The sequence below is a fragment of the Falco punctatus genome, assembly GCF_963210335.1.
Source record: "Falco punctatus genome assembly, chromosome: 11".
In the NCBI taxonomy this organism is placed as follows: domain Eukaryota; kingdom Metazoa; phylum Chordata; class Aves; order Falconiformes; family Falconidae; genus Falco; species Falco punctatus.
In genome coordinates this window covers 3,086,814-3,113,342 of record NC_137591.1, presented here as the reverse complement: position 1 = coordinate 3,113,342, position 26,529 = coordinate 3,086,814, and the positions used below count along the sequence as shown (strand labels likewise).

Here is a 26,529-nt window from a genome sequence, read left to right as displayed (position 1 = left end):
GATGCTTTACTTTCTGGAATAAAAGCCCTGCCTGTGAGCATCTGTGAACTCTGTACAAGTTCAAAAAACAGAACCAGACCCACACTTTTGTGGCTTCAGCCCATCTTTCATTCATTAATTTCTAAAGTATTTTATGGCCTTTGTTATCTGGCTGCTTCCTGATGCCTTTAACAGTTTCCTCATAGCAAGTGAAGCTAATAAATTTACGGTCACCATTCTTACGGAAGTTTTAAGCAGAGTCACTTTCCTTTAAAAGAAAAAGCGGGGGGGTGGGGTGTGGGGGGTGTGGGAGGGAGCTTCATCATCTGATCTCTCTAATGTCTGGTAGTTGGTAAGGAAACAATACAAATAATAATTGTGACTGATGAGATGTATAGGAAGAAAATTTGATAATTGAGTGTGCAGGAAAATGTATGACCTGGAAGATGCTGGATCAGTCACTGGAACTCACCCTTCAGCTTAGGAAGCAGTATTCCCAGTGGCATTCCCAGCTCAGGGCCCTCTATGGCAGCACAACTTGTTAATCATCACACCATCAGACTGGCCAGAATGCAGCTATATAACTTAAGCTTTTGTGTTGCCGTGGATGCTATCTAAGCATTCCTGGAACAGTAATTTCCTTTTCGACCTCCATGGAAACAGTCATAAAACAATTCTTAAAATGTCAGGAGAAACTGCATCTAATGGTCATGCTTCAGCCAAAGAAAACATACTTTAGTTTTGAAGCATTCCCACCAAAACACTGAAATCTTAAAGCTACTAATAGGCTGTGCATCAGTGCCTGAGCACTTTACCATGACATTTAATAAAATGTAATTCATATACCAGCTTTACTGAAATCACAGTATTCACCAAGGTATGCTAAAAACTTTCCAAAAGAGATCAGACAAAGAGAGAAGGGCACTGGCGACAGCCTAGCTGGAGGCAGAGAAGGACCAACTGGCTTGTATGTGCCAATAATACTGCAGCATGGTAATTAGTAAATATTATCATCACGTCACGCTCCTTTAAATACCTGTCCAGTAGCGAAAGGACTGTTGGTGCTATTGATAAATGTATCACACAGTAGAATTCACAACAAGAAAAATGTGACATCTTTGAGCAAGTCGATGTGTACAACAGTAGTGTGTGTCCATGTGTTTGCATTCTTACAATTATTTGAATTTTTTCTGATGCTGCTTTTTGGCAGCAGGGAAAAGATTCCTCGTGTTTTTATGGATAAGTTGCCTTTTGAATCACAGGTCTCTTGTGCTTTAGTTGAATTTGAGGAAGGAAGGGAGGGACAATCAAAGGTGCCAGGTGAGCAGTTGCAACTCATTTTGTATCTTGCCTAAATCATTCGTCGTAGTCAATGGTGAAGGGCTGAGGAGCCTTCGTTTTTCGTTGCCTCATGTCAGAATGGATTCAGTGCTCAGCCCTGTATACTCTGAAGCAGGATTTCCATGTTTAATTTAATTAGGTACCAGTGCCAGGAGCAAGCAGAGTCATTCCTGGCCTTGTGCTGGGCAGTATGACAGGGGAGAGCTGGCACAGTAATGCAAGACATGGCCCTGTGCTGGGCTTCCTCCACTTCTGTTGAAGTTGGCGTATTGGGCTATTAATGCAGTTTCAGTTCTGGAGATGCTCATTCACTTTATACTAGAAAAATATGTCAGCTGTTCCAGAGATAATGACACCCCTGTGAGCGGCTGGCTGGCCTTTCTCTGCCGTAATGCTGATGTACATCAATAATCTGGTAGGGCAAACTTCAAAAGATTCAGAGAGTGAGTTCATGCCAGCACACAAAGTTCAACTGCTTACGGGAAGCCAATCCAAGCATATCAAATGCTTTTGGGCTGGAATTTGCACTGTGAATCTTTCAGGATTAGGCTCTCTTTCGTCTGCAGGACAGTTTCTGTTTCCAGCAAGGCTGGAATACCATGAGAACAGGCACCTTTGAAATGATCTGAGATTTGAGTTTCCATCCCAAAGATTAGTGCCTGAAATCAAGTTGTGGTGATAGATACGGGAAAGAAAAAAGCACTTAACCACATTTCTTCCATGCTGGGTATGGCTTGAGCGTGTTCAAGTTTTTGATGACAGCCAAAATCAGCTCTTTATTAAAACTGACTCACGCATCCCTGGTTTGTGGGTGGCTGTCAGGCGGATTCCTGCTTATACCCCATGTTCCTTTAATTCATAGGTGTTTCAGATTGCCTTTATCTTTTCACCCTGGAATATTTTATTTTAATACACTGTTTTAATATAACCAAAGTGTGGAAAGCTTTGAAAAATTCTACCTGAAATTATTTGTACAATATTTAAACTACACTTTAAAACCTTCCAAATTTTAAAAAAATATTTCTCCCTTCTTAAGCCCTTCTGCACTTTGGAACATACTACAGATTTGAAAGATACTGCCTATTCATTTTATTTTTAAGTTTTAGTTTGCTGATATTTTTTTTAATTGGGACTGAGCTAAGCTCATTCTCTGTAACTGATATGGGTATCATTTAACTGATGTGGGTGTAAACTTTCACCCTTAAGACAATTTTAAAATTATATTTCTAATCCTCTTATCTCTTTTGTGAATCATCAGTCTTGCTTGTAGGTTTTCTGGAGAGAATGATTTAATTATGAATTAATTTTTTCCATTTGGATTTGTTTATTTTTAAGAAAGATAACTTATCTTTCTATGAGAGAGAGCAATTAAAATATTTCTAATTATAAATTTGAAAGAGGTGCAATTCAAAATACTTCACTGACTGTTTGCTGGGATAGCAGAAATGTAACTGATGGAAACATAAAAAATTGATGAGCCTGTGAATTTGAACATCATGATGAAGTGATATGAAAGGGAGAAGTAACAGAAAATGGCAGGAATAGTGAAATAAATGGAGATATGTAATCGGTGCATCTCTCCTCTTCAGGTACCATTTAATTTGTGGTATATGTAGTGGTATTTACTGTTCAGCCAAGTCACTTCCTTGGTATAGACAGGGAAGTTCTTTAGAAACCTACCTAGAGAAAACCTGTAAAAATGTCTTTTACTTGCTGCTTTGTGTCTGAGAATTAAAGCTTTAGGATATATGAGATCTTGTAAGAAATAGTGATAAACACCCACTTCGGGCTGGGAGTGTAAGTGTCAGAAGCCTGAAGGGAGGGAGAGGGAGTGCTGTGGGATGATATCCAAAGGGGAGTAGGTATTGCAGAGGACCTGTGGAGAATTTGCTGGGTGGTGATAATGTGGAGGAGCTGGGGGCGGTTGGGAAGTGAGGCCAAAGCAAAGAGGTATTAATGCTTGACAAATTTTGTTATAATCCTGTGTGATCATCAGCTCATGGAAGCCGGAATCTAAATATTTCTTTTGTCCACATGGATACAGACCCAGCGTCCATAACAAGTGATATGCGGTGTCCCAGAGGTGGGCAATTTCCACCTACCAAGGATGAGCCAAAGCAGTATTGTAAGAGGCCCAGCATCAACCTTCTCCCACATTTTCCTATTTTAAAAGCTGTGATTTCATCGGGGGCTTCTTTCTAGTCAAAAAAAGGTTTCTGCATCTGTGCTCCTGGATGGGACTACTGCTGTGGCACCTAGGAGGAAATCCCAGTTTTCCACGTTCACAGGGAACCAGCGTCCCACTAGCAGCATTTACAAAGTGATCTGAAATCAAGTGGGCAGTCTGATTCCCAGTGTTGAGTCAAGTACGGCACATGCTGAGGCTTTCCCTGTGAAATAGTCTGTAATAGCCCATTTCATCTTATATGTCTGTTTCCCTTTAGTTTTTGCAAGTTATTTTTCAACTGAAGACACTGTTTCTGCTTGTGCCACCATTTCATTAATTCACTGGACACATTCTGATAATCCCGATGTTCAAAGCTAGAAGAGGGAAGCAGATGGCAAGGACTATCTGGCAAAAGGTCTTCCAAGTTTCCGTGTTGGCTTCACTTGAAAAGGAGGATAAGCACGACTGTACTGCATGTGGGATTTACTGCAATGCAAATTTCCATCCATCTTCTGGAAAAATAACTAAGGGATGTTTTGTCTGCTTTTACTGATACACCTTGAGGAAATGTTGAGCCTTTTCGAGGTGGTGGTATATTAGTTACATTGTGAAAACCTTCCTTAGATATACATGGTTTCTTTGTCCAAAAAGGAAAAAGTGGTCAGTATATTTACATTGTTAATGGAAAAGGAATTTAAATCGGATTTTCTTGGACAAACTGTCTTAAGTACTTCTATAATACTTTTTTTTTTTTTTTTTTTTTTTTTTTTTACATAACAAAAGCCTAGAAATAACCCAAATTTATAAATACGAAAAAGCTTGGAAGAAATGCATTAACCATTTGTGTCACTGCAAACAGTTACACATTGAGAAGGTCCATGAATACTCAGAAACAATGCTTAGGCATTCACAATTGGGCTTAATAAAAATTTAGTGTGGAGATAAAACCAGAAAATATTTGTGCGCTATTGCAGTATATTAGAGTTTAATGATACTCAAAAATAAATCATATCTTGCCATCCTTCGTAAGTAATCACTTGGTGGGGTCAGATTACCATGCGTTTGCAAAGGCTGATGCAGAATTTTGCCTCTTCTCACCAACAGTTACTCTGATGGATGAGTATATATTTTTGTGACATAGGGAAAAGGACTGTATATTAACATTTTCATAACAAATACACTGAGAGATGTTCATAAAACAGGTACAGATGGACAATAATTCACAACAACTCTTCTTTTAGAGCCCAGGGACTCAGGATCACCTGGTAGGTATCCTTAGTGTTTTGGACTGGTTTTCTGATTCTAGTCCCTTTATGGTATGGACCATGAGCCCCTCTTACAGTAGAGTATTTAGGCACATACTTAAGCCTTATTAAAGTTACTCACGTGCTTAAGTACTCTGCTGAACTGGGCCTTGAAATGCATTCAGCAAAAATGGATTTGAGTTTTTTTTGTTGGCGCGTTAAGTGTGTCATGCGCGACTCAGAGTAATTAACATGCCTGTTAAGATTCCTTTAAAAGTTCAGCAATATGGGACTCTTTTTCAAAGAACTGGCTTTCAACCTTTGACCTTTCTGAGTATTTCTAAGGAATTACAAGGATGGACACATTTTAAACTGTTCAGAGTTGCTCCTTCCATAGTAAAATTTATTATATTGATCTGAATGGCCCAGAGTCTGCTTTTGGGGGGAGAGAACATAATAAGGGACTTTGCAGACTGTTAAAGGGCCCTGGGCTGTTCTTTATGGTGGGTGTCTTTCTGCTGGAGGAAGGAAAGGAGATATCTTCTCACCTTCACAGTGGAAGGCCTTCTTTCTCTATGTTTCAGGGAATACATAAGATTAGGCTAGGGCTGCTATTTTTCTGCAAAAAACCTCACACCTCTAGAAGAACTTACTCCAAATGACATTATCGGAGGAACGACATTTCCCTGTGGCATGAAGCATTTTAAATGGTTATCAAACCCAGCCTCACAGCCGTCGAGATGAATTATGAACTACAGGCGTGCGGGAGTGGGGACACTGCTGCGGAGCTGAGCAGCTTTGATGCAGGATTGTCCTTTGTGCAAAAAATAAGAACCAGCTTCTCCAGCACTCCCAATCTCACACGCTTTTCCCAAAGAGTGGTGCTGGAAGGGCAGTTACATGCTATCTGATGGACTCAAACACATTAAGAGCAGCGGGGTGAAATTTTACTATATTTGGATAATCCTTTAGCACTGAGGCAATCCAATATTTTGTTTCAGATGGCTGATCTTTCCCCCCCCCCTTTCCTATGCAAGTGAATTGGTACTTTCTTAAATATTGACATTAATCTCCTCAGCTGGAAGCAAACCAAGCTTCTGTATTTCTTATCCTCCCAAATTGCCTGTACTTCAGATCTGTTTACCGAATGGGCTATATTGCATTCCCATAAATCCTGTAATTCGAGTTTGCTGTGATATTAATTTATTAGTACGCATGCATTTTCAACATCAATTACACTCTATCTCAACAGACATAATCTCTCTTCAAAGGAGATAGAAAGCCATGCAGCTCTTTGGTTTCCACATCCCTTCCCCTCCCTCTACCCCGCTGCAGAGCGGCCGGGCTCTGCTGGGCTTTGAGGCACTGGGAGCCAGCATCTGTGCAGGAGCAAATAGATGAATGAGAAATATCACTGCTGCAGTGTTATTCTGGGTTTCCTGGTATTTTGCTTAAATGTTGTGCTTGTACGGAAGGCAGTTTTCCCTGAAAGCAAAACTGCTGTTTGTGTTTGTAGGAAGGTGCTTGACATTCTAATAGAAGTGCAAACTTCTGACACAAAAGAGCAGAAGAGGGCATTAGCTTTCAAAATGTTGTAATTTAAAATCAGTTTGGAGATTTTAGGGGGAAGGAAGAACAACAACTTTTTTTTTTTTTTTTAACCGAACAGCTGGAATAAATGTCTACAGACGTACACATCTTCATTTATGCGCCCAGAGCTTCCCACTACACCAAACATTGCCTGTTAAGGGAAAATGATGCCAAGTGTTTATTTTTTAAAATGAAGAATTACAAAGGACAATTTTTTGAAAAAGACATACCAGATCTTCTCTTCATGCCCTAATATTGCAGTACTTGGGGGGGACAAAGGCAAGGGAAAGGAAAAACTGCTTTAGTGAAAAGGAGTTAAGTGCCTTAATTTTCTTCCTTATGTTGGGCTGGAATAGAAGTGGTGCCTTGTAAAGGAAAAATAACTTTTCATTTAGATGACCTGTTTAAAACTAGAAGTACTGTTAAAGTTTAAGAAATGCTTGTCAGCCTGTCACTGATACATAGGGAAAAAATGACAAAAAAAAGAAGCACATGGGACTTAGATCCAAAATTTTACACAGTTTTACCTGCATCCACTGTGCTTGTAGGTACACAGGCTTGTTCCTCAGACAGAAGTCTTGCAGAATGCATTTGATTTTGTTCATGTAGGTTGTTCAAAAATACACACTGTGCTTTCCCTTCGTCACCTATTGTTTAATGAATCTACATGTCTAAGTGGGAATGTTTCCCTGGTACTTTTTGCCAGAAATACTTACAATTGTCCCTTTTTTTTTCACTCGACGTTTCAGAAGTTTTCAATACTTGGTAGTGAAATGAGAGAGTCCATTCTTCCCTTTTTGTAACAAACTACTGAATAACTGCAATCCAAATCACTTCCTCCCATGGTGAGACTTGCAAGAGCTGTGAGGTGATTTGAGAGGCAGAAAGACTAATATTTTTCTCACTTCCTTCCCCCCAAGTTGTCCACTCAGCCTGGGCAGGGCAGCTCTGAATCCCATGAAATAACAGCAGGTTGTGTTCTTGCAGCCTGCCATCCCTTTGAGATTTGCTCCGGTGCAAGCTGCCACAGGAACTTCAGCCTTCCTTCTATTCTTTCTAATTTTTTTCCTAATTTCCCCCAATTTCTCTATTTTTAATTTAAATTACCCCCTCCTTTTTTAAAACTATTTTGCAATAGTTATTCTTTAGTAGGTTATTAATTCAAATGGAAACTGAGTGATTTTTTTTTTCAAAGTACCTTTCCATTGAGGTACCTTTCCAGCTTGCCACACTAAACTGCAGCACAGATGTTAAGCACATTTAACTGTACAGGCAGTGTGTGCATATTTTTAACATAACTTGTCTTGAAAATATTTATTCAAGCCAAGACAACAGAAAATTAGAGTAATTTGATTGCTCAGGCTTAAGGAATAGATTACTACTGTTCCAGATGTAAGAAACAACAGATGACTTATGCTTTCTAGGCTGAAAAAAATGTCTTTGGCTCCTGATACCAACCATATTTGCTATTATGTTCATAGTAAATCTTTTAAAAGTTGAATACCTTTAAAGATTTTCAGTTTAAACTTTTGCCAACTAGCATTACGAGAATTTCACCCCAAAATAAGCTCATTATGAAGGGTTTCATAATACCCAGTGCTCCAAGGGTGCACTATTACAAAGCAAAGTTATAAATCATCTTTGCTGTGAAATAAGGGTGCCAGATATCTGTATGGCGGACTTGGTACTTGGACTACTCAGGGCTTTCAGCAGTCATTGCTGATTAAATTTAAATATCAGGCAGTTGGCACAAAGGATGTGTGATCTGGGTTGCAGATTTTTTTTCCTTTCCTTCTCCTCTTCGACTAAATCTTTGTTGTTTATATTTGTAGTTATCACTCAGCCTTTTGGATTTGTTTTTACTGGTTGTTTTTTTTTTTTTCCTATTTATGACTTATGCTTATCCTTTGTATCACTCAGTGGGTTTCTGAATGTATATAAATATGCAATAGGGAAGCAAGACAGAAATGCTAGCTGTCTTACCCAGGGTTTAAAATACATATTCCTAATAGCTTGGGTTAGTAACTGTACAATTAGATTGTCAAAGTACTGTGGGACTATGGAAGGCTATTTTAACATATTTTTCTGCAACTGCAGCTTCTGTATCAGTCCTTCAGGAGCGTGTTTTGGGATGTAGGTATAGTCCTGCTTTGCATACAAGTACCTGAGCTATTTTTACATGAACTGATCATATATGAAATGATAGTCGAGTTTGCAAGTGGGGCTAACGTTTTGTGTCTCTTCATTTTTCCACTTGTGCCTGTAAACTGCCTTCATACATTTCATTTGAATGTTTTGTATCAAGATGTCTTTTTGACTTGTTAATCTAAATGTGGTGTCCACAGATGTAAAGTTTTCTTTGTGTAAGAACTAATCATGCACATGTGGAAACCAGGTTCACAGCTCCTGAAGAGTGTTGCTTCCAAGCTGACTATAACCAAATGGAGCTGGGCAGATACTCTTGATGAAACTACCATTTTGTTGTGGGTCTCCTCTCCATTTTCTCCTAGGTACCATTTTTATTTAATCTTTTATGTCTGGTGGTGTTTGCGGTTTTTATGACTCTGTCAAAGAGAGTTAATGATTAGTAGAGTGAGAATCAAGGTGCAGGGGTCATACACTGTTAAAAGAAAGGATCATTCTCAAGCTGTCTCTGCTGGTTCCCTCCAGTGTGCTGATTCTGTCTTCATAGGCTGCTCTGTTTATTTAGAAGATTACTTTTCAAGAATTAGCTTTCTCTTTTTTTTTTATCCCTGACCTTTTTCAACAAAAAAAGTGCCTATGTGCAGGGTTTTGCACTAACTGTACCATACAACTTAATGCATGCTTCATTACAGATCTTCCCTCTCTGTCCCACCAGCTGCCTCTGCTCCAGTAGTACACGAAGAGAAGACTATAAAACCCTCGGTCCTGTGTCTGGTTTTACTTAAGGACCTTATTATTTTAGGGTGAAGATGAGGATGAGAAAATAGTCTTCATAATTGCTGTTGAACAGAATCTCTCTGCGTTTGAAATCACTTACTTAAATCCATCCTTCTTTTCTCTTTTCTGAACAGCAAAGAATGCCATATTTTCACTTCTCTTTCTGCAGTAATGCCATCTATTTCTCCTGTCAGCTGAGTGGAAGGAGTCATTCAGCAGTGAAGTAAAGCACTGTTTCCACTCCCTTTTGGATCAAACTTTGTGCCTCCATTAGCTGGGTGTAACTATGGATATCCTTATGGTCCAACCACTGTATGCCTTAAAGCTAGTCTTAGCCATCAGTGTTTGCGAAGAACAGCGCTTTGAATCACAGTTCCCTAAAACTGAAGTAATGAAAGCAGAATCTTTAAGTGGATAAATGTTTCTGGGCTGCTAATCAAGTAGTGTGGAGCTCTAATAGTGCTGTGTATACACTAGCTGCTGGAAGTCTAGTTTAGTTGTCTGAAGGGAGATTTCCTTCATTCCTGTCCTTCCATGTTCACCTTTTGAAGAATACAAATGTTTGTGTATAAAAGGTCATTAGGGGTTGACTTACTGCTTAAATAACAGCACCTTGTGTCATTTTTCACATAATAACCAGGATGGAGCACAGCACCCTTTAAAGGGGAACTTGAGCCATACTGCTAAATGTTAACTGACAGCCTAGTAAAAACAAAAGTCTTCATTTTTCTCATTTATCTGCTTTCTAACCAGCCAGAAACTGTGCAGAGTGCTCTTATTAGATCTCCAAGCATGCAATGCGGAGAAATCCTTGGATTCTAAAATTGCTGAGTACACACAAACGGTGCCACAGTGTCCTCACCCTGTGCCAAAGCAAATCTCTTGAGTTATGTAATTCTTCTCAGTATTTGAGTTAGGTAAAATGTTCAGCATGTCTGAGTTGCTTGTAACAGCGCATAATCTGTAGGATCCTGCAGTTTATCAAGGTGCCATTGGCAAACACGGCACTGTGGCATTGGATTTCATGCAGCCCTGCGGGGTGAGTTTGGCCATGCTGGCTTGTGCTTGCCATCGTGGGAGTGCCCTGGACCAGTGTCGACTCCTGATTTCTAGTAATGTGGTTCTGCATGAAATGTAAGTTGTCAGAGCTTATGAGCCAGAGAATGCCATGTTCATGTGCTAACCCCGTTGAGCCCAGGAGATTTTTCATGTGCAAAACTCTAAACCAACAGTCTAATTCAAGGGGCCATGAGCCCTCGTCACAAGACCAGATAACTCTTCCAGTTCCATCAGTTCTGGCCTTATTTTATGTCTGCAGTCTGTGAAAGTGCCAGCTATTTAGGTTCCATAAACTTCAGTAAGGTGATTCTGGTGGCTGCAGAGCAGTTTTCGCTCTCCTGAACTACAATATACTGAGCATGTGTAAATAAACATTAAATTTAATTAAAACCTAGACCATGATGAAGTGGCCTTCAGTAGATCGTGTGCAGATGAAAAGGACTGCAGGCAGTCAGTGTGTGATGGTTTAGAAGGGCTTTCAAACATTTCTACCCCTTTCTTTGCTTTTACTTTACTTTCTTTATTTTCATTGCTTGTAACTTGTAGAGCAGTTGTGAGCTAATAGCTTTGTAAGGCACTTTTCATCCACTTGTACAGCTTTCAAAAGTGCTCAGGATTTCCTAATTCAGTAACAGCTTTACTGTTGACTTCAATTGGAGCGCAAGTGGGACCAAGTGCCTCTTGAAAAACCACGCTGGTTTCCCTAGAGTTTTATCTTTTTGACTGTTACTTCATAGAATAAAGGTGACAGCATCATCAGGTGATAATTGTAACAGTTAAAAATTTCAGCATGTTCTGCAATTTCAGTGTTTGATCCCAGATCGCTAGAGAGTCCTCTCAATGGGGCTGCAGTAGGTGTGGGGGGCTTACAGGTATTAATTGGCTTTTAAGAATTAATTGTTAAGGAGAAGTTCCTACTCAAATCAAACATGCTCCTTTGCATACATTGAAAAAATCTCTCTTCTCATACTGCACGTTGGTTTTGCTCTGCATTTTAAGTACTCAGCGTAGGGGAACCTCCTGCTTGGTGACCTTTGTCTAGCCTGGCTCTTTCCCATCATCGGTGACACCTGGTACCACTGGGACTTTCTTCTCAACCCGGTATGGGAGAAGCTAATTCCACCATACTGTTCTCTGCTGACTTCTAGGTATTATGAAGTATTTTTGTATTTATTTATTTAAAAAGTAAACCCACCTGCACTGCTTTACCTAAATACATGCTGGGATCTCCAAGACTCCCGTGTCTGCAGTGCAGTGTTTATCCACTTGGATCAGAGCTCACGTTCTCATTGCCTGGCACAATGTCAAGTATTATGGCACTAAGTAAACCAAATCCTGAAAGCTTTGGGCAGTCCTTTATTTATCCTTTTTACTCAGAACTCAATTGACCACAGTGGGAACCCTCCCAGAATTGGGTAGCAACGTATGGATATGGACAGGAGCCTCCGGTGGAAGAGCTTATGGCAATACATGCAGAGTGGCAAGGTGTGGGGTGTCCCTGACCCTGGAAGGTCAGCTGTGCTAATGTCTGGAGGTTTGCCAGCAAAATAAATCAGTTTGTTGGTTCTGATAAACTGACAGTCTCTTTAAGGTACCACGTTATGTGCCGCACAGTGTGTAAATGTGATGATTGTACAGCTTTTCTTTTCCCCTGCTGCGCTTAAAGATTTCTAGATAGAAAGGGAGACCGCTTGCAAAAGTCAGCTGGAAGGCTGGAAAATTTACAAGTGCCTCATGCCCTACGCCACCTTCATCTCCTCTCATGCCTGAGAAGAGTGTATCTTTTGGGCTGATATAAAGTGTGCAGGATATAAGGGTGTTAGGCTCGTCTCTGATTCCATCTGTTAAGTAAGTTTGTTACATGTTTAAACCCAGCAAAATGTTCAGAGAAGTTTGGTTACTTTCTTGCAAGGCAAAGCTGGGAAGTGTAATGTCTAGGTGTCACAGAAGACTAGTTTTGCTTGTCCTTGCTCTTGATCAGGCTTGCACAGAGAGGAGCTCTGTCATCTAATGTAACTTATTTCTAGATTATTCTCTTGAATTCACACACTCTGCTCCAAGGCAAATTAGTCCTCATTTCTATCCTTGTGCTTCAGTTTTGCATTAGTATAAAGCTGCACACAAATGCACAAGTGTGTTTAATAATTAATTCCACCCTGGAAGGAGCGTAACAGAGGTTCTGCTCAGCAGTGGAAATAACAATTGTATTAATTGCTTTGGATACTATGGTGCAGGTTACTAAAACTCCAGGCTAACACTGTCATTGAAGGGCTGAGGTAGAAGTGGATAAAGTTTGGTCCAGTAACTCCTTGTTTTCAACCAATTTTAGCTTGAAGGAGCAACAACAAAGCTTTGTTAAACAAAGCTTTTGTGAAAATGTGAATTTTTCCAAAAATTGTGAAAATGGCCATACTGTTTGTCTGCATCAGTCACATAATAGGACTTCAGTGTTCCTCATTGTCTAGCAGGACTTCATAACCACTTTGTTCCCCAGGGAATGCCTTGAGTGGGTATTTACCCCCGAGGGTTCACGTTGCATTAGCTTTCCATGTCTGCTTCCGCTGTAGCTCCTGGATTCCTGGTGTCAGAGAATGCAGTTGAGTTAATACCTCACCCCAGATAGTGTCCAAGGCATTTGGATGCACACCTTCCCCCAGCTTCGTTTAAAGCCAGTGTCTAGAGCTGTGCGTGCCACTGCCTGGTACACCAGCAAGTGGGTCAGTTTGTTAAAATGGAAAGCCCAAGGCAGAACAAAATTTTGTCAGTCACCACAACAACTGCTTCTTAATGAACATTGTGCTGTGCTTTCTCCTGTGAAATTCATCACAGGTGAGATGTTTGGGATGTGCTATCTGTGATGTGACACTGCGTGTGTCGGATTTTGTATCTGAATCCAAAATCCCTATCTGCTTAGTTGTGTGTGCATGCTTGTGTGTCTGTGTATATACGTATGTATATGTATTAAATGGTTTCAGAGCTTTAAGTCAGTAATGCAAGGAAACCAAAATCACAGGGCACGATTTGCTCTGTGGTTTGGAGAGAACCACATCTTCTGAGAATTCCCGCCTTCGGCATACCAAGCCCAGACATTTCAAACAAGACATGATTTGCTGAGAAATGTGGTGAAAAAAGACACTTCTGCATGATTGATATTTATGGTTTGTCTAAGTTTGCATTGAGAGAGATGATGCTGCTTGGTACCATCTCAGTGGCCCTCAATGCAGCAGAAGCAATTTCATCACTTTACCTAGGATATACCTCTGTTGAATCCATTTATGGTCTATTCACATCTTTTTGTGAATATGCCTCCTATTGCAGGTAATTTTTATCTTTCCTTTGTCATAAATTGAGAACATTTTCAATTTGGTTTCCTGTGAGAATAGTGAGATTTGCTCCATTTGCAAGTTTAGGACTAACCTGAAGTTCACAGTCGCTCCAGGCTGAGGAGTTAATATCCCAGAGGACTACTGGCTCTGAGAGATCACTCACTGGGAGAGGGAAATTCAGTCCTTCAGCTCTTGGACTTGCCAGGAAGGTTGCTGCATCTGTTAGTTGTGTTTTCTGTGACAGGGGTATTTGGCTGCCGGGAGCTGGACTGAGATCACAAAATGTGATGTCTTTATCAAATCAGGTAACCCACAAGAATATATCTTCTCTTACTTCTGGTAAACCCCTTCTGAGTCTTTAATAGCTACATTTTTAAAAGATTATTGTAATGCTATAATCTGCTGTCCCTGGCTTTATGTAAACAGCGTGACTAATCGCAGCACACAAACCCACTGTCAAAGTCCATTAATTTGGGAATTTGAGTAAGAAAATACACAACTTGGCAGTGCTGTGTTTCAGGAGGATTGCAGGCATGCACAAACCTGAAACAGCATCCAAAATCATTAATTGATGCTGGGTTTTCCAGGTATCTCAATAAACTCTGGATTAGGTTCAAATATTCCTCAAGCATCTGCGTATTAAATAGTGGAAAGTTTTTAGTCTTGTACAGCCACAGGGTAAGGAGTTTGATTACTTCAGCGTCTTAATTTAAACTAAACAGGTGATAGATTGTGATATTATTTGAGCAGAATCATGAAAACGATAAGGTAATCTGCCAGAATAAAAAAAAATAAGTATTTCCAACGTATTTCTCATATCACTGATGGACTGTTTAGACTTTGTGCAACCAGTCTTCCATATCTCTCAGGCAGGAACACTCCTGAAACTGCAGTCACTGCTCAAGAGGCTAAAATTGCAGTTGTCCATAGTCTCCTGCCATCATTCATTCAGAAGCCCCTTTGGTAGCATCAAGACTTTGCTTTGTTTTGCTAACATGGGGTCCTGTACAAGATGGTCAGAGCTGAGAAGTGGGATAAAAGTGAGGGTGTAGCTCCTGGCATAGTGTGGAAGGGACCTGAGAATGAACTTTAGGAGACTTGAAAAATTAAACTGCAGAAAAATTTGGCTTGACCACAAGGAGTAGTTTGAGAACTAATGACAGATGAGTGGAGAAATATTGGAGGAGCAGTCTGTAAATACTAGGTACGAAACTAATGAGAAGGCTAACAGGACATTCTACCGTTTCGGTTTGCCAGTGTCATGTTTGCTTCCAAGCTATCAGGGAGAAACTGTGTTTTCCTTTACTTGTAAATAGTCTGTGGAATATATTTCAAGCATGTCTGGATGCTATCAGAGCTGACTAATGCTAATGAACCCACTAGTCAAATTTAGCCCTGTAATAAGTATGTGCTCGTTTGAACTCAGCAGAATCTGTGCACTCAGGCTTACTTTGGCAGACACTTGCTCTTATCACCTGCTGAGCTTGATATTACTGCAGTCCTTTGGCCTGTAGAACAAGAAATTAGGAACAGCAATGAAAAACCTTTGCGCAGCTGTGTGGTTTGCAGCTACTAGGCAAGCAGTTGGTCTGCTGGAGCTTCATCTGGATGTACTGTGCTCAGCGTGTTTATTTGGATTGCCTTGCCTTTCAGGGAGAATCTATATCCGTTTCCAAGCTAACTAGTTTCTTAAAGTATGGCAGTTGCCATGACTTTGAAACATAATCTCTGTAGATCTGCAGTAGCATTACATCAAATGCCTAACTTCTTGTTTGTTGAGCTAATAAAAAAATCATCAGTGGTTTATCCTTCCACGAGGCTTCAGTGGCTGCAAAAGCAGTTAAGACTGAACAAGCCAACTTTGCCCTGCTCCTGTTGATTTCCTATTGTACAGGCTATTAACTTTTAGAGACTGTGGGTTTTTTGTGGCAAAGCCCTTACGGGGTCATGAAGACTACAGACATTTGTACTTCTGGGTGCAATTAAGACGAAGGCTTGCTAAGTGTTAGTTGTGTTGTTTAGAAGTGGCTCTTTTGCACCAACCGTTTCTTTAGTCCTGACTCTGCTTGGGAAAGTGCACAAGGATTGCTGCATAATTTAAGGATTCAGGAGATTGACTTCATCAAACCTTTGGATTTGGTGTTCGTTATTAAGCTGCCAGCATGAGGCATGCAGTGCTGAGGTCTGCATGCCCATGAGTTTCAGTAGCCCCTAGAATTTTGCATAATTCTATATCTATTGAAATGATGGGGAATATAGTACAAGAGCATGCTTAAGCCACAGGTGGAACAATTTGAAGATCCCCCAAAACATAGCAATGAAAATAAATTTGGTCCTATTGGTAAGTTTGAATTTAATTTTTCTTAATGTTAGAGAGTATCTGAATCAGGAGATCCTGAATTCAGGAAACTTTCCTACAGTAAATAAGTTGTAACCGTGGCTGAATCAGTATATACGCTCATTCCAGCAATGAAGGGATTAAAATTAAACTTCTGGAGCATTGATATAAACCTTTTGTGTGGGCTAATTGCCTATGTAATTGCTTTTGTTAGCTAGCATGCGGACAGCCCTGATCTGGAGTCCCACAAGGGTAGGACAAGAACAGACATGCCTGTGTCCTGTCACTGTTGTGTCTGAAAGCCAACCTGGAGCCGTGAAAAGGGAGTTCAGTCTTCACCTCCAAGAGACCTAGCCCTCTCTTGATGTTGCTACTAAATACAAATTAGCTGGAGGGCCTTGGTTTGGTTTTGGCTTCTTGAGGATGCTGTGCCTGCATGCACAGAGGGATCTGGGTCAGGATTCTGCCTCCTGGCGCTTCCCTCAGTGCTCCCAGCTGAGACCTGAGCTAAGCCCAGTTCTCCACTTGCACACTGATCAGCTCTTACTCACAAGTGGCGTCTGGTTGACTTCAAGGAAAATTGTAAAAACCCAGCCTTTTAGCAGAAGAAATTAAGTTTTAAATCTGCCTTCTAAAATGTGCAGGCTTTAAGCCTGTCTGAGATCAGGCTTGTGTGGGTTTAGACCAGGGTGTAAGTTCCTCTTGAACAATCAATGTAGCTCAGTCCCGACTTGGCCAAAGCATCTAGCTCTGGCATCAGTTAAATATTTACATTCCCCCCTTTTTATATAAATTGTGCTCTATTAGCATACGTTTCACAGTGTATCCTTGTGTTTCAGACTCTTTATAAATTTGGCAGTTTGTACATTAATCAACATCAACCCATGTAAAATCCTAGGCATGAGGTTGAAGCCGTCAAATGTGCAACATTTGCTGTTTCATCATACGCAGCCAATAAGTCATGTTGCAATGTATGCCTTGTACCAAGAGGATATGGTATAAAATGGAGTGTGTTTACACTAGGGAGACTTCTGTGTATTTAAGAAGTAATTGTTTCAGGACTGTTCATTAATTCATGAGCTGACTTGGGTACATTTTTCGTCACTGCAACAAAAATAATTATCGAGCTCAAAAAATAATAATGAATTTGCACATGCCAAACTTCTACTGTGATTTTCTTCACAAGTTATAAGGGTTTAATTGTAGATTGCTAGTAGCCTTATCCATTTCAATCATTCCTGGCTCTCAAGTGCTGAGGTGCAAGGAGTTACGGTGTGCTGTGATTTATGGTGGATGTAAATGATTTCTTGTTTGCCCTCCCGGTACTTGGCTGGGTTTGCCTTCTTTAAAGCTTTTGCGGGTGGATTTAGTGTGGTGGCACTGATGGAAGCCAGGGACAAGCAAGCAGGTGCAATGCAAAGCCCTGTCCAGGCACTTCGTCCTTTGTCTGCAAACACTTCTATCCTAGCTGTGCACTTGTGGGTGCTGCTCAGTCTGCTGTTTTGTGAGATAAATGGGGAGCCTGTGTGGATGTTCTGTCAGTAGAGGGGCAGGGCCCCAAAAATGCTTGTGCATGGCATTGATGCCTTCAGGAAGGCAAGCTTCCATTGTAGATGTGGGCTGTGTATCACTCAGAGTCACAAGGACATCTGGGCTTTGCAAGAGAGCCTCTTCTCTTTGCTTGGATGGATCTCGGCACTCTTCACACTTGGGACCTTTCCAGGGGTGTTAGGGAAACCTCCATCTCAGACAACCGAGATGTTGCTACCACAGTGTTGTCCCCAGAAAGTGCCTAACAGAGAATACTGCCTCCTTCCGTTCCTCCCTGGACCCTTTAATACCATTACTGACATTGAAATGTCTTCGCCTAACAGTGCCCCGGGACATCTTTCTCCATCTCCCCACCCTCCTGATACTGTGACGGGTTTTTGTGATTCTCTGTTTCTTGTCACATCCTCTTGCCCCAGACTAGGCACCCAGTACTTTCTTGCTGCCGTTGTTAGTTTTTTGCTTTCTTCTGTTGCAGTCATCCAGTTTCCTTTGTGTGGTTCCCACTTCCACTTTCTCTTCTGTCTTTCCGCCAATTTGAGGTGCTCAGAAGAGAATAGCTCGGGGCACGGAAAAAAATCCAGTATTATTTCAGGTAGGCTGAAGAGATGCAAAATTTGCATTTATTATGCGAATTCCCAACAACCAGACTCTCTGATACCCATGTCCAATAAAACCTGCCTTTATGGGCAAGAAAACCATGTGTTCCTCCCATATCTTGTTTCTACATCCCTTGTGTTTCAGATTGAGCAGAATACAAACAATTCTTCCTAGAAAAATGTAGAGGTCCCGTGAGTTTTTGCAGCGTAGGATCACGTCCAGTCCACCTGAGCGGTGCCGTTCCCCAGAACACCAAACGGAGCATTTTCTGCGCTAGGCTCACGTGCCTGAGGTTCACGTCTGGTGACGTGCATTGAAGTGCCATTGTAGCCACATTTCTGCAGTTCATAAGCACAAAGACTCGACTGTGAGCTATGAAATGCTGGCATTCAGCCAACTGGCCATTTCTTTTCTTCATTCCCTGTCATTAAAGCTGTGGGTTGCTCCAGGGTGCAGTGTTTTGCTCTTCTTAAGTGGAACTGTTAACAACCCAATTTAGAGCAATGTAAAGTGCACCCAGATTCCACAGTGACTTCTAAATCCATATAACATTAATGATAATCTGTAATTAATAGCTGCAATCAAAAGGAATTGTAGTTCAGTAATTAGAAATTTAGGATTAAAGTATTAGCATATAAAAAAGCCTCTTAAAAACCTCTTCTTCCAAGAGATGGCTCTGATCCCATGGAAGAAAACAATTTTTAACTGATATGACCTTAGCCAAAGACCAAGTTACTAAAAATATTGCAGTCGGCCCTGACTTGTTTAGGTCATTAGACTACTGCCAAAACATTTAAGGTATTTTACTGCAGATATTCAGTACGTAGCAATCACATAATTTTCTGATGATGTTCCAGAAAAAAATCTTCAGAATGATGTGTTTGAGAATAAGCTTTAATCTCCCCAGTAGGCGTTTTGGAGTGGGGTGGGTACTGCTGGTATCCTGTAAGTATGGGAAACCCCGGTGACTGCCCACCTTTAAGCCAAAAGCTTTCCTGGTGTATCCTTATTGAGGAGAGCAGATCTGCAAGAAGAGGTAAGGCAGAGGTATCAGGTGCATGCAGCGCTCCTGGCTTCCTGCCCTGTAATCAGAAATAGGGCACCAAGAGTCTTTCTGATGATGCATCATAAATGGGCTAATCCTTCAATTTATCTCTAGCCCTCAGGAGCTTGAGGCATTTAGTAAGACTCCCAGGCAGAAGGCTTATTCATTGCGTACATGCTGATTAAAGTGCCAGTAGCAGTGATTAAGTGCTCTGATAAATGGAATAAGCTGTGGTATAAATGAAGTTCCTCACAATTTCCAGTCCTGCACTAAATGAAATCATCATGCTGCCCATCTCGCTTTTGAAGCTGAAAATGAATATATTGTATATTTGAAATCCCTAGTTTAATTTGTTCATTAGTGTTGAAAATTGTTATGTAACGCCAATTATTAACCTACCCTAGATTATCAATGATGATATAGTACAGAAAAATAACAGGTAGATGTGCTTGAGATTTTTACATTCTAACAGTGTGAACAAAAATAATCATTTGAAAGTTAGTAGCATCGCATGGTATCATCTCTGCCCTTGTCTGCATGGAGCAGCCGGAAGAGCTCCAGCGGGTCCTTTGCCAGCAGAAAGTGCATTTTCTGACACAGCGATGACAACAGTTGTGAACTCTGCAAGAACTGGCTGGTAAACTATCTCTTGGATCTGCCTATGCAAGGTTTTGGCAAAATAAACTTTGCCTTTGCTTTTTCAGCCATAAAGGAAGCAGGTGGAGTAAAGCTAACTAGTTAATGTTAAGCATTTGAAGGAGAAATGCTGTCATGCAGCGTTTCATGTTGCTTACCAGATAGATCTTTACTTAAGGTCTGTTATTTGTAGGCTCTTCTCTTTCAAAGTATTCAAAATGATGATACAAAGGCCAGCAGCTTCACCTAAACATGGAAGGCTGAGTCTCTTTGCAGGAGTAAATTTTTAATGTAGGCTGCTTGCTGTAAGCTATATACAGGATATCTTTTACACGTCATTGTGCACTGAAATTGCTATATGCATAACAGCTCAATGGAAGATTTGTTGCTGACCTATGGTATTGCATACTATTACAGGCAGTATTTTCTCCTTGAGAGACACCTGCCTTACTTGAAGAGCACAAATGCACTCAACAATTTCCTTTCTTCATGCAGTTTTGCCTTGTTCAACTGATTGAAGTATTTATGATTCCTACCTCCTTTTGAAACACAAGAATTGTATAATGTAGACATGTCTACTGACACACAGAGATACTGATGTCATGAAAATAGAATCCTTTCACATAGTAAAGATATAAGCAAAATTTGAGGTATATATTATGGAAATTCAAGAATGGTGCCAACTTTTAAACAGACAAGAAAATTAGTAAATAATAGGTCATATGCATTACAGCCTGCAGAAAGTATGTCTAGATTTCCTTCAGCACCTCCAGGGTGGGCTGTGGATAGGCTGGTAACTGGCTGATTGCAAAATGTAATATCTTGGGAGATCAGATGAAAATGTGTGGGGAACTTACAAAGGATCAGTGAAACAGAAAACACAAAAGGCAAAAAAGGAAGATGAGGGAGATATGACTGAGAAGAAAAACAGCCATGAGGCATATCTGTGGGAAGATCCTGGAAGAGATCAGTCAGGTAGGAACCAGACAGAGAAAGATGAAGCGTCGGTCTGGAATGTGCAGAAAAGCCAAAAATACTGAGCACTTAGTATAATTAGGTTTTGCTCTAAGTCTGTATAACTTTATCTATGATTCCTGTTTTCACAATGTTATGTCCAACTGGGATAGCTGAAGATTCCATTTTCTGAAGATTTTTATTCACCTGTTCAAGGGGTGTTGATTTTTCTAGTAGATCTGCTGCTATGAAATGATTATCGGTGATTTGGCCAATATAGTTGTGCCCAAATCTCCTGTTCAAGTTATCCTCTCTTGACCCTCCTGATGTCATGGGATAGCTCCCCATTTGTGTCTGTAGTACTGTCTTGCCCAATCTTGTTTTCGGCGTCTTGTGAAACTGGAGTTTTATCACTTCCCTAGGCAAATTACTTCAAAGGATAAAAATCTCACTTGGGGTAGACTTTCTATGCAGCTTCAGAAAGAGGTTTGCAAATGGAAAACTTCTTTTTTAATTTAGTTTAAACATTCATTTTGTATAGTTTGTCTTACTACTCAGACTTCTAACTCCTTTGTTGCTCTGAATACCTCCTTGCTCTTTTTGCTATTTTGGGTATTGTACAGTGACATCTGAGTTGCATACATTGGAAGTCACATTCATCTATGTATCAGAAAAATTTACTCCCGATTATGCATATAATTAAATAATTAGGGTATATAGTCACCCTCGGGTGTGATATGAAGTCAGACAGAGGATGCCCATTAGGATAATGCTTTGAATTTTTTGTTTGTGTGTTTTAACTGGATATATCTTCTACCTTAAAAAGATGTGTTCCTGCAAGACCTGGGATTTTCATCTCTGCACCTGAGAAGAAAGCCTGTTGCAGCCAGTGCTTCTGCTGGAGTGCACGTTGCTACGCTTAGCAGCCATACAGACCTCATGCATTCCTCGTAGGGCCTTGCAAGCAGAATATCCACTTCCTCAGACTTACTCTGCTCTCTGCTTTGTTTCTGTATAGCAGATTTATTCCTTGTTAAAGTCTTCCATCAATTCTGGGTTTGGCGTCATCTTAGTTATCTGCCTTCTTCCTGTTTTGACTTATATTCTCTTTACTTCATGTTACAAATGCATCGCACAGAGGTATTAATTAGCCTGGGCATGGGGCCTAGATCTTCTCCTTTTTGGTTCTGTGGCCAGGGAATGAAGCTGCCCCAGCCTTTTGATGGGTCTATAACCATGACAGTATGAACACTGGAGCACTGAATAATGGTTGCTTCTGGTGAGAAAATGAGACAGTAGTGTATGCCTGTGATAAGAGCTAGCTCTGTAGTTTTTCTTCAGAGGCAGATTTTTGTAAACCTTATTGAAGTTTATTTAATCACAAAGGCTTTAAAAGGACTGACTTCTGTGAAATTCACTCTACATTTATGCTATATGGTAGTAAAATCAGATATTAGCCAAATTCTCTGTGGGGTGTGTATTTGAATACACTTTACTTGGCTTTTCACAGGGGTTATAATTGACTGGTTTGATTTCTCATTGACTTAAAGACCAACATTTCTTAATAGTGATAGAGATTTGAACAGAATCTTATCTTTCCAGTATTAAGCCTAAGATTTGTCATTCTTCAGAACGGTTTCATCTATATATAAAATCTTAACAGGATAATGTTTCTGTCTGTTGATCACATTTCTCAGGTTGACTTTTTTCCAAAACAAATCTTGTTGTTGTAATAGTTAAAGCAGGGCATAAGAGGGCATTTTTAACAATTAAGGATTAATTTTTAAACTCCTCATTTGAAATCCAGTTGCAACATTAAGCAGGATTATTTTTTTTTCTCTCTTGTTTTTAATGGTGACAGCAAATGGGCAAACCTGTTCTGGTCTCCTTCAGGTCACGGGTGGAATAGCTGTAGGTGTCTTGCATTTGGGGTGACCTTCTTGGTGCTCCAGCTCTTTGACCCACTAGCACATAGTGGGTCCCAGAAGGGAAAAAAGTCCTACTCATTCCCAGTTTGGTTTTTTTAAACCTGTTTTCCTCCTGGAGGCAGAGTTACTGAGAGTTACTGAGCGAGGTGGGTCAGGCAGGAGCAGGAGGTTCCAGGGGAGGAACAAGTTTGCTGGGATGAGTCTTTGATCCTTCTCCCATCCATGACTCATCTCTCTCCATGGGCTGGCTGGAAGCTCACCTTCTGACAGAGCGCACCTTGTATTTGGCCTGCAGGTTATAACATAGTTTTTCCAAGGAGAGGTATCACTGCTCTCATTTTCATGCACAGCGAAGTCATCACAGTTAGAAATTAAATTCATGCGTGTCTCACGGCTGCCTTTTCTGGGATGCTTTTGTATTCTGCATTAACCGATTCGGTGTTATGTTCCCATGCTGTGTAGCTGCTGTGCATGGTCCTTTCAGTCAAATAAAATATTTACTAAGGGCACAGTGATGCTTTGCTCTTAAATCTGAGCTTTAATTCAGGAATATCAGAAAATTGCCGGTTACCAGGATAACTGTCTCACAAATAGTAAAGTTTGGTCTTCTAATGTGGTTTCTTCTGTAGATCAGATGATGGATGTCTGCTCTGTGAGATTCACGGCCATGTTTTCAAAGCCTGTTTAAGGAAACATTCATATGAGCACTCTGGGGTTTTCAATAGCAAAATATTGTATTTGGTCATAGTATTTTTAGTACTTTTTTCTTTCATTTTGCTTAATGTGTGTTAGCTGTTTGCAGAATATGGTTCATTTGTGGGTTCTTAATGCTGGAATATTTCCAGGTGAACAAAAGTAATATCGCATACAGAAAACACAATGTTGAGTGCAAAACTGGAATGAGTGAGCAGTGTGAATGACATAACCCATTGTTTGTGCCCTGTGGACATGAGAGATGAACCTGTTTGGTCTACCCAGGAGGTGTGAGAGGCAGTGGCACCTTAGATCCCTGTCTCAGAGGGTTTTATCACGGGCCTACAGGAGCTGCCCTGTTTTTGGGGTAGGAGGGATTGATAGGCAAGGATGCAGGGGAGGCGTAGGAGATTGGGCATCCCAACCTCCACTACCAGCTTAACACCAACCAGGTCCTGGACAGCATTTGGCGCACTGGTTATTTGTCACCTACCCTACACCTCAGCTTTAGCCTCAGAGCAAATCCATTGACCTCAGTGTCCTTTAGCCCGGATGCTCGTGATCAGCATGAAGATGATATTAGCACTGGATCAGGTTTTTTTTCCTTAAACGAAGGAGGAGGTCTTTCATCCATGTGATCCCTAATGGACCCAGTGGGCCAAAATCTCAGCTTGGGTAAACAGGTGTCAACTGCTGACATCAGAGCGCTGCCATTTTACATGGGCTCAGGATTTGTCTCTGTCAGTGGGTCTCTGCCCTGTGCATCTGTGCAGGCTGGGGGCCGTGTTTGTAGGTGAGTTATAATGCCTTCAAATTCCGTGTTTACATTGGAAATACTTGACAGAGTCTTAAATAAGCAGTGCTACCAGGTGGGCTTTTAAGAAAGGCGGTATTTATAAAAAGCGTAGTGGCTGTATCTGAACTGCTTCATGCATTTGTATGACTTTGTGTTTACAATTTTCTCGTGATTTTTTAATGAAATAGAAATAGAATAGTTGCCAACCGGTCAAATAAACACAGAACATTTTTGCATATCCTTGCACTGCCACAGTTTTATGAGTGAAACTGCTTTGTAGTTAAAAGCTGTGTGGGAACAAGTTAAAGGGATGGTGTCACAATAAAAACAGTATACTTCAGACTCATCCGGGATCCAGCCGACGCTCAGCGTCCTGACTCTGCCCTCACTGGGACTCTATGGGACCAAGTGAGATGACCTAGCACTGGGGGCCCAGCCAGGGTGCAGAATCAGGCCACAGGGTGTTAATATGTAGTGAGCATCCCACTCAGGTCGGGAGCTGACACATCGAGCACTGCTTGGTTTTATTTCAGATTCACTCTCCCCTCCCACATTCTGTGCCCTAGCACTCCTGTCCAGCATCGCGCTCTTCCTCCTCAGGGTCAGGTTTCCTGGGGCTGGGTAGATGCAGGGAACTGGGAGCTGCGCTACATTTCCATGCATGTAATGTGTGCGCACACATTCTTCCCACCGTCACTCACTAAAGCTCGTATATATGTGTAGTATCCCTGGGGGCTGACTAGGAGAGCAGCAGTGCTTTCCAGGTGCCTGAAGAGCATCACAAGGCTCATGTGGGTCAGCTGTTCCAGGGGAACAGTAATTCCACCCACACCATGTGATGGTGGGTTTACGCTGCTGAACATGGCTTTGTGAAGACCCTCGGGGAGCTCGGCAGACACCTCATCACTGTGCCTGGCCACCACAGCCTGGTGGGATGTGGCAAGCGCTATGGCAGCAGTTACACACCATATGGGTGTCCTCATGTGGGTGTGTGATGAAATCATCGATGTTCAGATACAGGGAGGTGTTTTACCATGACCTATAGCTGAAGCTGGAAGTATTCTGGCAGTTCCCCTAACACCATCTTCCATACAATTTACTGTTTGTGTGTTTAAAAAAAAAGGTAAAAATAGAAGTGAAAACTAAAATCACCATTCAACTTCTTCAAGAAAAAGGAAGAAATGTCATAGCAATGAGAAAATGCTACTGATGTTCAGATCAGTCTTTCCGGCCCATGCTTACATGAGTTGTAGGACAATTTTTCATACAAGTAGCCCTATTAACTTCAGTGCATAAACTATGTCTCTTCTTGTGCACATGGGCCTGCAGGATTAAAATAGCTTGTAAATGTTAATAGATAACATGGTCAGCAACCTCATAGTGTTTGTGTTTTTCTTAGCTGTAACACTGCAGAGTCATTCTACCTCTATAAAACTTGTGGAGAGATTTTAAGGTGGGCCAAATACATCTCAAAGATGGGTTGCTTAGTTAACGCAAGGCTTCACAGTGACAGCATTGCAAAACAAACCCCAGCGCTGGCCCTGTGCCTTTTTCCACTTTGCTGGTTCTGCTGCCCATATGTCTGAGCCTGCCAACACAGAGCATCGAGTGCCTTTTAATAGCTGCTGTTCTTCAAGTAATTTTATTACTGTGACAGCGACTTTATAAATGTCTCTCACTCTCCTGATTATACAGAATTGATATATTAACAGCATCTTTTTTTTTTTCTTTTCTTTTCTATTTTTCCTTTCTAGGAGCAAATTCATCAGTTGTTGCTGATTTTATGCCTACATCATCATGGAACATCTCAAGTGAATTAGATAAAGGTAAGAGGACAGAAAAAATAGAAAGATGTGAAATCAGACTTTAAAATCTCAATTCTTGACTTGGCCAAACCAGCAGGCAAAGCGGTGAGGGGGCATTTAAGATAAACCTCGTTTCTCTTGTGATCGTTTGACAGTTAATTATGTGTTGTTCTGTGATTTCTGGAGAATGCTGTGTTTGATTCTTGTACCAGTAAAATGTTCCACATGGTAAAAATATTTCAAGATGTGAGTTCTGTTGGTTTGTGAACTGCTTGACATTTTGTCTGGTGGACGGTAGGATTTGTACTCAAAGTTAACAAGCATCAGGCAGGCAGTTTGCCTCAGTGTGTTTTATTATGAAATTTTGAGGCTTTAAATTAAGGGGGGGAGGATAGATTTGCAGGTGGTAATTATGTATGATTTGGAGCTTTCCAAAGAATATCTATTGTAAAATAAGGGTTGTATTTACCATTCCCCTTCATTTTGTAAATTATGCACCACCAATTATTTAAACCAAATTGCTTAGATTCCTCAAGTCCTTTTTGCAAGGCAGCGGCC

The 26,529-nt window shown here is 40.9% G+C and overlaps 1 protein-coding gene across 6 annotated transcripts in view; it reads left to right on the top strand.

The window, feature by feature from the left end:
• The window catches only part of ROR1 (receptor tyrosine kinase like orphan receptor 1), a 183,245-nt gene that overhangs the window by 89,824 nt on the left and 66,892 nt on the right, over window positions 1-26,529 (top strand). For all 6 annotated transcript variants that reach the window (XR_013931253.1, XR_013931254.1, XM_080407254.1 and 3 more), the window contains exon 2: window positions 25,921-25,992. Coding sequence is in view for 4 of the 6 variants with exons in the window: in XM_080407254.1 (XP_080263380.1) it covers window positions 25,921-25,992 (72 nt within the window). In the remaining 2 variants the exon portion in view is untranslated. The remainder of the gene's footprint in view (window positions 1-25,920; window positions 25,993-26,529) is intronic.